The following is a 16,028-nucleotide window of genomic DNA, read 5'->3' as shown; positions in this document are numbered from 1 at the left end:
CCTACAGGGCATATCAGTTAATGAGAGACAGAAGCGACGATAGAACACCAGCTTTTAATAGGCTCATGATCCAATTACACCCTCAGGAGCCAATGCACAGTGCTATAGTAACGCGGAGCCACAATTTAAAGGGATCAGCCTAACACAGCATTTTTTTCACACTGGTGCATCCACCCCAGAGGTGTTCGTCTCCAGAATAAATCGACAGAGACAATTTGAAGTGAGGTCACTTTAAAATCCCTTCCAGACCCACTCCATATTCTTCCCCAACAGACTGCAACCACTGTTTCCAATTTGCTCCCTCTAAAAGCAAGAAGGTCTATGGCTTTCTTTGCTTAGGGCTGGGAGTCAGAAAATCTGGATTCTACTCTCCAACCTGCCATGGATTTGATACGTGACCTGGGACAAATAATTTAACTTTCTGTGTCTCAGTTCCCACCTTTGTAAACAGGGACGGAGTTACTTATTGGGGCTCAGGTGGAGAGCACAGGGACAGAGGAAGGTAATGGTCACCTACTACCTCAGTGCTTCTTGCTTATCACCTAAAGAACAGTGTTAGCATCTGCTCCAGGAGAGTCTGCTCCCAGCCTGCCTGGCCAGAGGTGGGACAGGGACAGGGTGAAAGGCATAAAATGAACTAACACAGAACAAGCCCTTGAAAAAGCAAAGCCCTGTGTTATCCCAAAGGCCTTCCCAAGAAATCCGCTAACTTCTGATGCACAGCTGGAACTTGACTTTCAAAAGAGAAAGGGATTTGGGGGCGAAATTCATCCAAAAAGGAAGTGAGATGAGGAGACATCCCAATTTCCTGCAACCTGCCTTTCCCAAAGCAAAACCTTCACGCAGTGCAATCTAAGGCCAATGTTCTTTGCCTAGTTATTTCTGAGCAATTCAAAAGTTTTAGATTTAACCTGGAACGGTGATTTGAATGATGTCCAGCTCATCTGGCTCAATTTTGATGTGTCTGATCCCACTCAGTTCTGCTGAGGTACCTAGCAAGAGAAAAAAAAATCATCGGCACATGAAATACAATAACTGGACACTAATTATTTTTAAATAATTGGAGACATACTTATCTCCTAGAACTGGAAGGGACCTCGAAAGGTTATCGAGTCCAGCCCCCGCCTTCACTAGCAGGACCAAGTACTGATTTTTGCCCCAGAAAAATCAGTGCGCGGGAAGGAAAAATCCTCATTGTCCGCCTATTAGATTCTAGGCAGTAACCTATTGCTAATAACAATGCTTAGCACTTCACCCATAGGTCTCAAAGCACATTGCACATGTAGGTAACCATCATTAACCCCATTGTACAGATAGGAATACTGAGGCAGAGAAAGGCTAAGGATTTGTCTATATGAGAAAACTGCACCGGTTTAATTTAAATCACTTTCTAAACTGATTTAGTTAAATGATCAAATCCCTACGCACATGTTCTTATTTCATTTTAAGAGTGGCTTATTTCATTTCATCTTAAACCAATTCCTAATCAATTTAAACCACACTGAAGTAAGCCTGGTTTAAAACCACAATAAGAGAGTGCTCATAGCCTGTTGCGCCAGTTTAACTATTCTGTTTTAAAATTCTATCGGAAACAAACTAGGGCAACTTCTTCTGGTAGAGAAGCCTCAGTAAATACGGCTCCAATTCAGCAGCACGTTTAAGCACGTGTTTAAGACCCATTATCGTCAAAGTGTTCTGTGGCATCAGGGCCTGCCCAAAAGGCCATAGGACAAGTATCTCTGCATCCCTGCCTGTGAAAGGGGGAAAAATACCTACTCACTTATCTGCTTCTGTGGCGTACTGTGAGCATCAATTCATGTCCAAAAGGTTTCAGGGATGCGTAAAGGAAGCTCTCTAGAAAGGATCCTTGACTGTATTTCACTCTTCCCACTAGTATGGGACAGAGCCACAGTCTGTAGGCCACCAGGGCACAGAATGAGTCTGGTCTATTTTCTCAGGCTTTTTCCCACCATTATTCAGCTTACTCTCCTAGGTACGTATTCTTGCTGTTATCTTTTGTATTTGTTTTTAAATAATGAGGCATTCCCACTCAGATGGGCTCATTTTAAAGAGGAAGTGTGTGTGTGTGTGTGTGTGTGTGTGTGTGTGTGTGTGTGTGTGTGTGTGTACACACACAAGACACACACAACATCCCTCATACAGAGATTCACAGAATTGTTTATTGCCCATCAAAATACACAATATAGAAAGCATTGTCCTCCCCATGACATCTCTCTTCCTATAAGCTATTCAACAGAAGCATTCAGAGATTCCAAGTCCCACACCATGGAAAGCATAATACACTACGGGGAGCCGTGACAGGCAGCAAGGTTTGCTACACTTTTGTCATTTGTATTGAAAGGTTTCATTACAACAGCCATAACTGCAGCACATTGCTGGGAGAGTGTGCGCTCAGCAAATGCATTTCACGTGGCATGTCATCATCTCAGCCAAACAACTGGAGAGTTTATCTGCTTCCCAGGGAAATCTGATATTTATTAGAAGGTACCTAGGCCTTTTTTTTTTTTGATCCCTCACCACTTTTTCAGTAGAAAGCAGCAATTATTTCTTGCTCACCTGGTTCACAGTCTTCAGAAACACTACTCTTCTCAGACCTGACAAGGAGAAGCAGACATGAGACATGGTAAAGGAACTATCAATGGATAGCTTAATAAAAAAATACATGCTTACGTACAGTGCAGTAAATAGACAAAAAAGAGGGGCATTTTCAAGGGACTGAGAAAAAACTAGCTCCAACTTCAATACTTCCTCTGCATAAGGAAAAATAAAGATCCCACACGGACGATCCTAGCAGCAGAGCACTCCCGGGCTCCAGTTGAAAGAATTCATGACAGCTCTGGTGTCAGTAAACCATTGCAAATTCACTTCTTTAAGGCTTATACAACTCGTCAGCAAATCAGATCATTAGAATACATTTTCATAAGGAAGTGAGAGAGATACCACAGGGTGGCATGGTTTGGCACAGAGGGTTTCTCTTGCATGAGCTTTGGATGGGCAATGCCACTTTTAACTTACCAGCGTAAACCTTGCTTTACAGCAGTGACACGTTTCTGCAGTAGTTTTTACTAGGGTAATTACATAGGTGCCGCTAATGCAGAGGAAATGTTTGAAAATGTTCTTAAGATAGAGGGGTCTCAAATCAAGCTCGGTTTCCCCCACTTAAGAGTGCTATTATGTATCTGAACTTCTGGGAAGATTCAGGTACCACCCTGCACATCTGAAACCCTGCAAACATTTCAAGCATTTCCATGAATGAGATAAATCTTCTGGCCAGTGACCTACTAGAGGCTAAATCATGGGTTGTCTTGGGTTTTTTAGTAACCAAGCCCACTGGGTTCTGAGTCCCCACTCAGTCACATCAGTGCAAACCAGGAGTAAATCCATAGACATCAATTAAGTAACATCTATGTAAAGAAAGAGGAGAATCTCACTGAGTTTTAACAACAAACTTCAGGTCTACACCACAAACTTGCATCAGTGCAGCTGTCCCTGTTAGTGCTTCTGGTGAAGATGCTTTAAGTCAGTGGTCTCCAACCGCCAGACGAAGGACCGTGGCGGCGGTTGAGCATCTGCCGAAATGCTGCCAAAATTCGGCAGCAATGCCTCTTGATGACGCCGCTTGTCAGCGGCAAGTGGCGTCATCCAGAGGCATCGCCGCCGAAATGCTGCCGAATTTCGGCGGATGCTCGACCACTGGCCAGGACGCGGGCCAGGACTCATTGTTTGGCTGAATCTGCCCCCACCAAAGACAATGAGAGTTGTACCATTGACTTCCACGGGAACAGAGTTAAGCCAGCCAGGAGTGCTTTTGAAAATCCCTCTCTAAGGATGTAAGGATTTATATGGAGAGCAGGGGTACCCACAACTATTAGAATACATGCTAAATATTAGAAAAAGCAAGAGTTTTTGGAAGGGATGTAAACCCCCGTGCTTCAGGGCGTTAGGCAACTTGTAACTAATGGTGCTTAGGAGCAAACCTTCCCTGGGGCAGATTATCCCATAATTGTCCAGTGCAGGGTTTTTTTTGCACCTTCCTCTACAGCATCTGGGGTTACCAAATGTCAGAGACGTGGTACTGGACTAGCTGGATGACTAGTCTATGTTCTAACAGAGGAGCACAAGTTTCTGTACATACACTACACACAAATACGGATTTTTTCTTAAAAAATAAAAATAAAAATGTGTATTTTATTTAGAAATATACATTACGTGGGGGGGATGTATGATCAAGGCAAGTTTTGCATCTCCACTGTAATTTAGGATTTCCTATACAATATGCCGAATTAACCCAAGTGGGCTACAATTCACATAGCCTGTGAATTCAACATACATGGCCTGATTATGTTCTCACTTAGACCAGTGTAAGTCAGCAGTAACCCAGCTGAACTCAATGAGCTAGTCAGTTAGATCCCTGTAAATCCAGAGTGACCCCCTGACTCCACCAGTATAACTGAGTGCTGAATCTGGTTCAATAGATCTGGGATTTATATTCGGGTAAAACCAAAGGAGGTCAGATCAGAATAAGGCTCAATACAAATAGCCTAATGATTATGCCGCATGGAAACAAACTCAAAACTCTAGTCCCTGCTCTGCTTGGTATCCCTCACAATCATTAAATTCAACTTAGAACCACCATCAAACTCTGCTCCAGAAAAAACATTATTTTTCTCCAAGATTTTCTAAAGCTATTTTACCAAAATGTGCAAATCCCTGACTGACTCACTACTAGAATCAGTCAGAGTACAGTAGGGATGAAGGTGAAGACAATTCAGTATTAGCAGGTGTTCAACATGGACCATAAGCCCCCAGATTCGGTTGCATGTTGAGAATGGCAAATTCCAGGCCTTTTACTGACTCGGATACTGTTGCACAGTCTGACAGAATACTAGTGGTAGATTTTCTTAGCAAAATTTCTTAGAGGCAAATTAGCAAATTAGCTCCACATCCCTATCATCTTGTCACTGTTCTGCCTGCCTGTCTGTCTTCAGGTCGATTTAACTGTATTTTTATATGGGGGGGAGGGAGAAATACAGTATACTAATTGCAGAGAAAAATTAAACAAGAGGGAGGGATATGTTTTCAGCTATTGACATACAAAGGTTGATTTTCAGGGGTGTTGAGCACTTAAAGCCCCTTGTGAAGTCAACAGGAGCAGTGGGCACTCAGCAGCTTTGGAGATCTAGCCTAACCACCTGAAGCCTGATAGCCGACCAGCCATTGACTTCAATGGGTGTGTGAACTGAAGTATATTTTTGTAGTTAAGGCACTTGCTCGGGACTCCAGAAACCTGGGTTCAGTTCCTGCTCTGTAACAGACTCCCTATGTGACCTCTGTCAAATCACTTAGTGCCTCTGTGTCTCAGTTCCCCATCTGTAAAACGGGGATAGCAGCACTATCTTGCCTCCCTGGGGCGTTGTGAAAATGAACAGTAACAATTTCAGGTACTATCGTAACGAGGGCTGCAAAACCCTGATTAACACCAACGGTGCAAGATCAGGTCCTAATTTGCACTCCCCATTATGCTCTCATTTAGCAAAGATTATGCATACTCAAGTAGACAATAGAGCTTTTCCATCTATGCAATATACCTATATACTAGTATACCAATATAAGGAAAGGCCCAATCCAGTACCCACTGAAGTCAATAAAACCCTTTCATTGACTTTAATGAGTGAGCCCTGTATTTATATATCAATTCTTAATTTCAATAACTTACTACCAGTATAATCAATTCATACAGTGTATCACTTCCTTTAGCCGTATACATACATTGTGCAATCCAATACCACACCTGAAATTACAGACTTCCCAGTTGCAATTGTTCATCTGAGGCCTGATTCAGCAGAACGCTTCTGAAGCGTATGTTTAGGTGTTTTGCTGAAGAGGAACATGATTGCTCCCAGGCTTAAAGTTCAGGGTGTGTCTATACACCTTGATGAATACTTTCCAAAGCGCTGTGACACTGTGATGTTGGATTCTGCTTTGCCTGAGCCGCATTTCTTAAACCCGGGGAGGCAGTCAAAGAAGTGGACTCCTTTGCAAGTTCTAGCACTTGAACAAGAAGAGCTAAGGCCTGACAATTTTCACAGTTTTTGAAGACTCCCTCTTGCTCCAGAGACTTTTCCCCAAGTTTCTTGCTTGGATGAAACCAGTGCAAGAGTATCCATCCCACAAATGTATGCGAAATGGCAGGATACAGAGCATGAGCCAAATTCCACTCTGAGCTCTGTCTGCTTCCCAGCACTTGCTGCCTTGAAGTCAATATCATCACACAAATCTACTCCTGGTCTCAGGCGCCGAAGAATACTGAGAATGTGACTGTCAGGTGTTAAGACTTTTGGATCAATACATTCCTTGTGCTAAAATACTCTGTGATAGTTCAGCGCTCAGCATGTGACAGCAAGCTCTGGACAAAGAGGAATTGATTCAACAGCAGCCTTTTCCATCACGTGTTCCACATGTTTACTTATTTCCCCCTTAGACCCTCACCAAAGCAACAAGTTTATCCATTCTTGGAAAATACACCCTCGTCCACATGCAACGGCTGTCAGCTTGACCTATACCCCAGGGGCTGAACCAGGGACCTGCCGGGCTAACGCATGAGCTGCAATTGACCAAGTTAAAAAGCCAAGGGTCTGGTAGCTGGGGGCTGTAACGGACTCATATTATTTATGAATCTGTAACACATACAAGCGGGTGGGTCACATCACACAGTTTAGTAAAAACAATGCAAAAGGCCGTGTCTCCTCTCTGTTTTAAGAGCATCTTAATTAGGTTTAGCTTTCATCTGCTCCTAATCAGCTTCAGCAAATAAAACGTAATACCAGCTAGCTCTTGTATTTAAATAAGCCTGGTTTAAACAAAAATAAGAATGTGGACACAACAGCCTTTGGGGCCAGTTTAAGTGAATTTGATTTTAAAATCCCACCTTCAGTTAAACTGGATCAACCCGGCATGCCCTAAATACACCAAGCAGCACTCACTAGTCAAGTGTGTGTGTCCTGTGCAGGGCATCATCGTTGTTACTTGTGACACAGCAATTCACAGGCAGAGCCAGTCCCTGCCCTCAGCCGTAGTCATCTCAGGATACCTGTAAAGACCTTTTTCCTGTGGGATTCACTATCCATCACAAAATTAAACAGGATGTTGCAACCAGTGCCAAACGCCCCAAGGCCTTTAGGGCTAGAATGTTATTCACCTCAGTGGGTACGTCTACACCACACACTAAGCTCAGGTTTGACCCCCGAGCGCCCCTCCCATGTCCACACACAAATCAGTCTGACTCGGGTCAAAAAGCACCCAGGGCCTGGCCCTAGAGCCTTGCCGGGGGGTGGGGGTGGGGGGAAGAGCAGAGCCTGAGACTGGGGTCCAAGCCTTATTTAGCAGTGCGGATGCAGCTCAAGCTGCAGACCCAAGTCAGGAGGTCTGCATAGTGAAGTATGAACGTGTTGGCACGGCTCTGAGACTTGGGTCTACCAACTGTAAACCCAGGTTTACAGTGTAGCTGGAAACACCGCGTCCACCTGCCTCAGCTCCCACAGACCTGGGGTTAGCCCCAGAGCACCATGGGAGTTTTGCCCTGGGCTTCACTGGGACCAGGATTTCACCCGGCAAAACTAGTTGGGCATGTGGGAGAAGGCGGAGCCCCCAAACGGGGTGTCACAGAATAGCCCCTATCCCCTGGCACACCCTGGGAGCTGTGGAAGGAATCACACCCCTCTGGGGTAACACCAGCACCCAGAGCGCTGCTCTTCACTCAGGGCTGCAGCCACATACCACCATGTACCTTGGGTCTCAGCAACATTAAGCTGGTCACACACCAGAACCTCTCTCCCCTTGCCGTCTGTAGTCACGTCGCTACATTTACACGTAGTTCATACAGAGTTAATACATAATCAATAGGTGTTACAAGAACATCACAGGCATACGTAATGTGTGTTACACGTGGTTATACATGCATCACTTGAAGGCTTGATAGATGGTTATAAACTATTGACCTCACAGACTTTAAGGACAGAATGAACCTCCATGAACCAACGAACCACCATGATCATCTAGTCTGACCTCCTGTCCATTGCAGACCACAGACGTTTGCCCACCCACTCCTGTAATAGACTCCTGGCCTCTAGCTGAGTTACAAGCCCTCAAATCATGATTTAAAGACTTCAAGCCACAGAGAATCCACCATTTACACTAGTTTAAACTTGCAAGTGACCCACGCCCCATGCTGCAGAGGAAGGCAAAAAATCCCCAGGGTCTCTGCCAATCTGACTTGGGGGGAAACTTCCTTCCTGACCCCAAATATGGCAAATCAGTTGGTCCTGAGTATGTGGGCAAGACTCACCAGCCAGCCAGACACCTGGGAAAGAATTCCCAGACCCCTCCTCATCTAGTGTCCCATCACCTGTTGGCCTCTATGAATTTGATGAGACATTTGTCAAACACCTATCATTCAATTATGAATGTACCCTTCTTATAAAGTGTGACCTGTTAGACTGCAGTCTGATGGTGAATTGTTAGACCTACTTTAGGCATCTCAGATAATTCAGGAAGGAAATCTTCTCCTAGCTTGTTTGCACCCAGTAGTGATCTGACCCCTTTTGTTCAAACTCAGTGGTTTTGATCTCTTTTTTTTTGGTATCAGCTCACAATATTGGGATGATCTGATTTCTCTAGTGGTTTGCCAACGGCAGCAAGGGTGGGCACACCATCAAAGGTGAAAAATGAGCCCCTTTGGGTTTCATTATTGTGCTAAAACAAAGCTCTTGCAGTTACCACATTATCAGCAACAGCATTCGGTGCCTTCCACCTCACTCCCCTTACTCATGTGCTTTCCTGATTTCAGACGGCTGCCAACAGAGGATTGCAGAGCATGCTCCAAACTCACAGCATGACAAAAAAAACTCTGTGGAAACTGCTAATCTTTCCAGTGCCAACAGTGTGTGAAGCACTGCACAAGTGACAGAAGAGGATACAGTCCCTGCCCTGAGGAGTTTGCAATCTAAACAGACAGGCAGCAAAAACTGGACACAACACCATACTGAAAGGCTCAGACATGGACCTAATTTGGAACAAATCCTGAAGTTCTTATTCAGTTTTCACTCAGGCAAAAAGCTCACTTCCTTTGACTGTGGTCCTCAGCGTATATGGGAAGTGATATTCAACCATCTCTCTTACACAGACACGCACACGCGGAGGAGCTTGGGCTAACCGAGTACATACTTTTCACTTTGTTTTAACATTCTCCTCCCCCCTGGATTTCCCAGCATTGCTGTGACTAGCAGGCACTCCCTCCCTAGCCTCGTGCATTAAAAGCCTGACAAATGAAGGCCGATTAGACTTTTTCTCGCTTACAGCTTTACTAGTAACGTCAATCCTACTGCGCCAAGTTAAAAAAACATAAAAAATCCTACGCATTTGAAATGGGAAGGTTTCCAGCTCCCTTGCTGCATAGCATTTGAAACCAATGAAAGTCACACACAGTATATGTCAGAGAGGCACTATGATCAGAGCATCCACAGAGCAAGACTCACACATTCCTTGTGAGCGAACCTCACTCGGCCAGCGGTTCAGTGGACTCCAGTGGGGCTGCATGGGGGCTGAGGTGGTCACAATCTAGCCTCTAGTCATTATGGAGGAAACTGCTTAGGTGGAGATGAAAGCCACATACCTGTTATTAGCCTGAGAAGTCCCTGCCAGGTCTGGCACTGCCAGTCTGTGTGGTTCTGGAGAGATTTCCCCCGATGGGCTGCAGGGCTCCAGCTTGGTAGGATCTTTGGTAAATTTACTTCCTGGTCCCAGTTCCGCAGCAAGGTTTCATAATGAAAAGCACAACCAGAATTAACCACGGAAGAATTCGAATGCTAGCAGCACAGCTCACTAGACTACATGTCGTTCCTCTCCTGGATTTACAAAGCTAGTCAGCAGCTTGTGATGCATAAAGCGTGAGTGTCTGGGTTACACATAAAAGGGTCTGTCAATACAGCAATCAGAGGGTGTGACTCAGACATAACGAGCTAGCTTTAAGCTAGCTTCGGTCCCGGACCAGAGGGCACGTCAGTGTGGGCTGAACAAGCCTGTCTGGAACCCTGGGTAATTACTCACAGGGCTAGCCTGCACCAAAGCAAGTGCTGCTGGGGCGTCCCTGCTCCTGGATCCGAGCGGGCCCGATTAAAGTGAGCTCGGGTAGGTCTACTCAAGCAGCAGTCGCCCTGTGACTGCAGTACGGACAACCCAAAGATATGGGGACACCTTCCCTTGGTTACACTGTAGCATTGTATGATCTAGCACAGGAAATTCTGCTTGGAAATTGCCTTGACGCCATTCTAGGAGAAAGGTCCTTCCAGCAAGAAGAGATGCAGGACCTCCTGGGAGATGGGCACCTTTGCATTTGAGCCAGACCTCCTCGCACAGGGATGGCTAGTTAGGGTAATACTACTGAAGGGGAAAAAATCCTCAGGAAACGAGTTACGGAGGCAGTGTCACTAGTGTTGGCCGGGAGCAGGAGGGTTCCGGTGGTGGGGAGGCAGGGGTCTGCATTGAGGATGACTGTCATTTACACATGCCTCTCTCGATGGATCTTCTTTTACCAGGCCTTCCTATTGTTTTTGGTCCTCCATGTCTCCTCTTTCAATTCACCGTGATTCCTCACTTCTCCGGGGGCAAGTACCTAGAAGATGAATTCAGTTCCCAGGTGCCGGTATGCTGGGCTCCACCCTCTTCCCTTCCCGGTGAACTGTTTGATATTATTGTTGTGTAGCCTCAGGTGGCCTGAATTCCTGAGCACGGGAGTCAGGTTGGGAGGGGCCCAGTGTGCGTTGCATTGAACAATCTGACACAGTACGGCCAGTTCAGAGCTTAGCACAGATACAAGCGGGCGCCCGGCAGGGAGGCAAGACACAGAGCAACCACCCGCCACACAAACTGACCTACAGGCCAGTGCTATCCTGTAGGCTGCTACTTGCCCAAAGGCCTTGAATAAAAGTGTTTTCTAATCTGTAGGTGGTGAGGGAAGAAGCGATGGGGATCAGCACCATGGCCTGAGCATATAAAATCTGCCCCTTGCACCTGAGAGAGAAGGGGTGTGACAAATTGAGACAAGAGAAGAATAAGCATTTAGCTGCCATGAAAACCTTCTCTTTGCCCTTCCCCTGCTCCTTAGTAATCAAGCTCCAGCAATGATCTTAGAGAGGAAAAGAGCACTACGAAGACAGCAACGGAAATGAAAATCAGGTGCTAGAGAGCAGGTGAATGGAGACTGAAGGATTAGCTAGATCTGGGGGAAGGAGGGAGCAGAATTATTCTGACAAGCTGCACAAACCAGGCAGGTGTCTCATTATCATCTGTAATACTTGAACTTTACTCAAGTCTAAGTCACATTGCAGCTACCTCCTTTTGAAGCGTGTACAATCTATGGCAATGTAAAGTCCCTTTCCCTTTAGGCTCCGGCACGTAAAGGAGGGCAAGGCTTCGCAATGGGAACAGCATGGAGCATTAAAGATGCTATTTATCTTCCCACAGTTCAACTGGGTCCTTCCCGTGTACCAAAAACTTGCTCTTGCAACAATGAAGCCACCCAGGGAGCAGCAAAAATAGGTTTCCTAGGAGCGGTGGGTTTTTAATTAAATGTTGAGCAAAACTGCAGTGGAAACCTTGGGATACTTGGTAGATGGCAACTTAAAGTGCAGCTCTACTCGGACAAAGTGTAAAGTAAAAACGGCACCTCCTTACTCAGCAGACCCAGTTCTTTTGTGTATTCAGATCTGCTGACTTTTTGCTTCTGTTAGCCCTGTAGAGACCACACAGCGAGGAGGGAGTAAGCTGGCATGTGTTCAAATCCTGTGCAACAACAGAATTGTTTCCTAATTTCCAGTCAGTTACACTTGCACAAACCCCACTGTAGGCAAAGGGGTTTCGTGGGTGCTAGGGAGGGCTTACCAGCAACATAACAAGGTTGTACAAGTGCCATTGAAGCGTTAATGTGGCTCGTAGAACCTTTATAACTGGCAGTAAAAGCACCCAGCTTGACTCTCAGCCCCCAGCCTAAGTTTGCAAAGCACTTAGAGAAAATAAGCTTTCACTTGTAAACTGAGCCCACTGGGTCTGAAATCATTGGCAGACAAACACATGACCAGATGGTGCCATTTTTACAGTAACTTTTCAGATATACATCAGGTTAAGATAGGAAAAAGCCACCAAAGCAATCTGAATACACAAAAGTGCACTGGAGTGTATATTTTGGGTGTCTTTTCATAGTATTTTGAAAGGAGTGCTCAGATCTTGCTAATATATGCCTCGTTTTATTCGCTCAAAGTTGCTTGAAATGGCGTGTCTTTCATATTACATTGTTCAAAGTACAAGTAAAAAGGAGCAAAAGACAACGCCAAGCAGTTAAATTGAAGTAGTTGGGTATTTATATGCAAGGGAGAGAGAATAACTTATAAATGGGAATCCACAGTGTGTGTCTTCTGCCTTGTAAGTACAGGCCAACTATTCCATGGCTTTCTAGGGGTGAAATTTACCTTGAGCACAAAGCCAGCTCATGGCCTATGCACGACTTAAGTCTCACTTCAGGCCTATTTGAAGGGCTAAACTTAGACTTCAGTGGTGCATAGGTCCTATGCATGGAGTGAATTTTCTTCTACTTGTGTATATTATGTAGATAAGGTTTTATCCTTGGTGAACACAACTACATATGCCCTTCACTTATGGCTATTTATAGATTACATCATTTTAACTCTATTTCTCTGTGTTCTCTTTCACTTCACAGACAATAAATCAAAGAATGTTATTAACGTACCTGTAAAAATTCTCTCGTCAAACATCCTAGAAGGGGGAAAAGAAAAGAGACAGGAGCATCTAGTGAATGAATTTCAGATATTGTTTATTAACGATATATTGAGTAAGAATTGTGTTGCATTTATTCATTCCTTTTCCTGGAACCCACCCGTATTTTCTTGTGCAAATCCAACAACTAACATGTGTCTTTCATCTAAAGCACCTGAACAGCTGCTTCTAAGTCATGCTCTCCATTTCATTAACTGTATTAAAGAAAGCTGTTACTTTCTGGCTTTAGCAGAAGGCTATGGTGCCAAGACAGTTCAAGACGGCTTTTAATTCTGCTATTCAGTCCAGCCCATTTACCATTATGGCAGGAACATTTGCAATCTTGTCCATCTTTTGTAAATATGCAATTTTGGGACCATTGTTAAATTTCCTATAAAAAAAACTCATCTTAAGGAAGCGTTCAGTGAGCTGCTCAGTCCAGCAGCTCTTGTGTGAACAGAAGGAAAGAGACTTGCACAGGAGCAGCTATCAACAGGGCACCAAATGGCTAAATTTAGGACTGAAGAATGTTTCTCACTATCTGCAATTCATCTTATGCCCACGACCTAAAAGAATTTAGGTTTCTCTCTGAACACTAAGATGCTGACCTAGCAAATCAGTTAAGATCGTGCATAACTTTAAGCACGTGAGTAGTTGCACGGGGCCTGATTCTTTGTTCTAAGGCTCTGATCCAACAAAGTATCTAAGCATGTGCTTAACTTTAAGCCAACACTGCCAGCCTCCATTGCCCACCTGGTATATTTTCAAATAAGCGCCTTCACGCTTTATCCCGTGCTACCCGCTCACACTTCGGAGCAGCTCCCCAAAAACATCTGCAAAGCCACCTCCCAATCCTCCTTCAAATCCCTCTTTAAAACTCTCCTGTATCGTGATACCTACAACAAAACCTAACAAAGGTTAGACCACTGGTGCGCTCAGAGCACTACCTAGCATGCTGACTAATATGGTGCCATCTTTTCCTTGCACTCTCCCATCCATCTGTAACCATCTGCTGCCTCCTGTCTTAGATAGGAAACTCTTTGGGGCAGGATCTGTCTTTTTATTCTGTTTGTACAGCACCTTGCACAGTGGGGTCCTGTTCCTGATTGGGGCTCCTAGGCACTATTGCAGTACAAATAAATGATAGCAGCAGCAGCCTGGCTGGATTGGGGCCGGACTTAGCAGTGTTTCACACCCCATTTGCACGCATTTTGCATTGATGTAAATGACTACGAGGTGCAAGGCAACGGAGAACCAAGCCCCTTGGCTCCAGGGGATTACACACACACACTTAAAGTTAGGCACGTGTTTAAGTACTTCGTTGAGTCAGGGACGGGTTGTTTTGTTTTTCCTTCTTGCTCCAATTTTTAATAGCCTTGGCTTCACTTTCTGTCATTCTGTCAACCTTCTACCAATGCATTGGAAACTTCCAGCCTTCGTTCATAACGAAGTATTTCGATTAGAGCTGGTTGGAGAAACTTCGATGGAATCTTATTTTATCAGAATATGCAGATCCATCAACACCAAAACACTGTGCAAAATCAGCTCTTTTTCCCTGAGATTTTGTTTTGGAAGAAAAAGGGGGAAAGTTCCAAGTATGTTGAAACGTCCCATTCTGATATTTTCAGAATGAAACACTCCAACTTGGTTTATTTTTTTGAAATTTGGTATATTACACAATACAGAATTAAAAAAAAAAGTCAAAACTGAACATTAAAATTTTGTCAAAAACCAAAAATGTTCCAATTGACTTGAAACAAAAATATTTTCTGAATTTTTCTTTGGAAGCATATCACAGTTTTCAGCTTCCATTCCACTTCAGCATGAAGCCAAATCTTGGAATCTAAAAATCCGTAGTGAAACAGAACCTCTATCCTCAGCACAGGTCTAGTGACAAACGAGTGAACATACTGCTTTAAACTGGGGCCTCATTATTCACTGCGTCTATTGATGGGGGAGAGCCAGTGCACTGGAGTGTATATTTTCTAAAGGAATCACAATGGGCCACGAGATTAATAAACTACTGCTATGTGCACTGCAAAAGAACTGGGGAGGAGTCCAAGCTGCATAATTCAGATGTGGATTTTTCTAGAGGGGTTGGCACAAGGCCTCTCTCTAAAAGGGACTAATCTTGCCTCATCTACACCCTCTCATCCTACACAAGAACAATTTCCCGTGACATAAAAAACAGGAGTCATCATACCAGTTGATTAAAGAGAAAGTGGAGAATTCATGACTGGAATCACTGATTTTTTCAGCTTGAAATTGAGTGGCAGTAGGTGTCTAGAAATTCAGATCTGGCACCGATGTGCTATTTCTTCTATGTTTTTATAGCCCTAGCACCAAGCCCTGATAGGTGCCTTTGGACACAATAAAGAACACTAACGTAATAACACTGCATTTTGTAGGTGCTAGCAAAGACTTTACTAAGGGAATTATTGAGTTTTCTCCAAAGATCTTGTAATTAAAAGGTGTGGTTTTTGTCTCTCTCCCCCCCAATAAAGGGAGCTTTTGTTGACAACACAAACCAACAGCTCTAAGGATGAAAATTATGTTAAGAATTTTGTCTGTTTCAGATGAGCCCAAGAAGGGGGAAACAAAAAAAAGCCACATTGGGGAGGGAACCTCACAAAATGGTGAGGAGAGGATGGATTGTTAGGGCATCAGCATGAAACTTGCTCCACCATAAACCGTGGGCAAATCCCGCTGCGCCTCAGTTTCCCATATGTACAATGGGGAGAACAGCACTGCCCTGCCCCACGGGCATGATACACATAATGATTCCGAGGTGCTGAGTACTATGGTGATCAGCTGACCGAGCTAGATAGGAAACCTTGGTGTCTCTGCCAGAGCGATGAGGAGGGATTATATTCACCAAGAATGACAAAATAATTGTGCAGCTTTCCACCCTATTCCTATTCTAGTGCAAAAAGTAGAAACCACTATAAAAAAACAAAACAACATACCTGTGGTTATCAGGCAAATAGACCTGATAGGTAGGGGGAACATTACCATATATATCTCAATATGCACTCAGCTGGCACAATTTGAATTTGTCATGTGTCATTTTGACAGCCTACTTAATGTGCAGGCAGATAAAACTCTTGAAATGTTTAGGCTAATCTAGAGCCATTGTCACTGAAGCATTTGTGACATAACATTCGTGGTTTGTTATTGTAGGG

General features: G+C 44.4%; 1 protein-coding gene across 8 annotated transcripts in view; it reads right to left on the bottom strand.

Annotated features, from left to right (window-relative positions):
• GTF2IRD1 (GTF2I repeat domain containing 1) overlaps positions 1-16,028 on the bottom strand; it is a 172,580-nt gene that overhangs the window by 57,968 nt on the left and 98,584 nt on the right. For all 8 annotated transcript variants that reach the window (XM_044993681.1, XM_044993682.1, XM_044993680.1 and 5 more), the window contains exons 10-13: positions 12,821-12,846; positions 9,692-9,812; positions 2,578-2,615; positions 912-992 (exon numbers count right to left, since the gene is read on the bottom strand). In XM_044993681.1, the coding sequence (XP_044849616.1) occupies positions 912-992; positions 2,578-2,615; positions 9,692-9,812; positions 12,821-12,846 (266 nt within the window). The remainder of the gene's footprint in view (positions 1-911; positions 993-2,577; positions 2,616-9,691; positions 9,813-12,820; positions 12,847-16,028) is intronic.

Source organism: Mauremys mutica, chromosome 19, assembly GCF_020497125.1.
Source record: "Mauremys mutica isolate MM-2020 ecotype Southern chromosome 19, ASM2049712v1, whole genome shotgun sequence".
Classification (NCBI taxonomy): domain Eukaryota; kingdom Metazoa; phylum Chordata; order Testudines; family Geoemydidae; genus Mauremys; species Mauremys mutica.
This window is presented reverse-complemented; position numbering and strand designations above follow the sequence as displayed.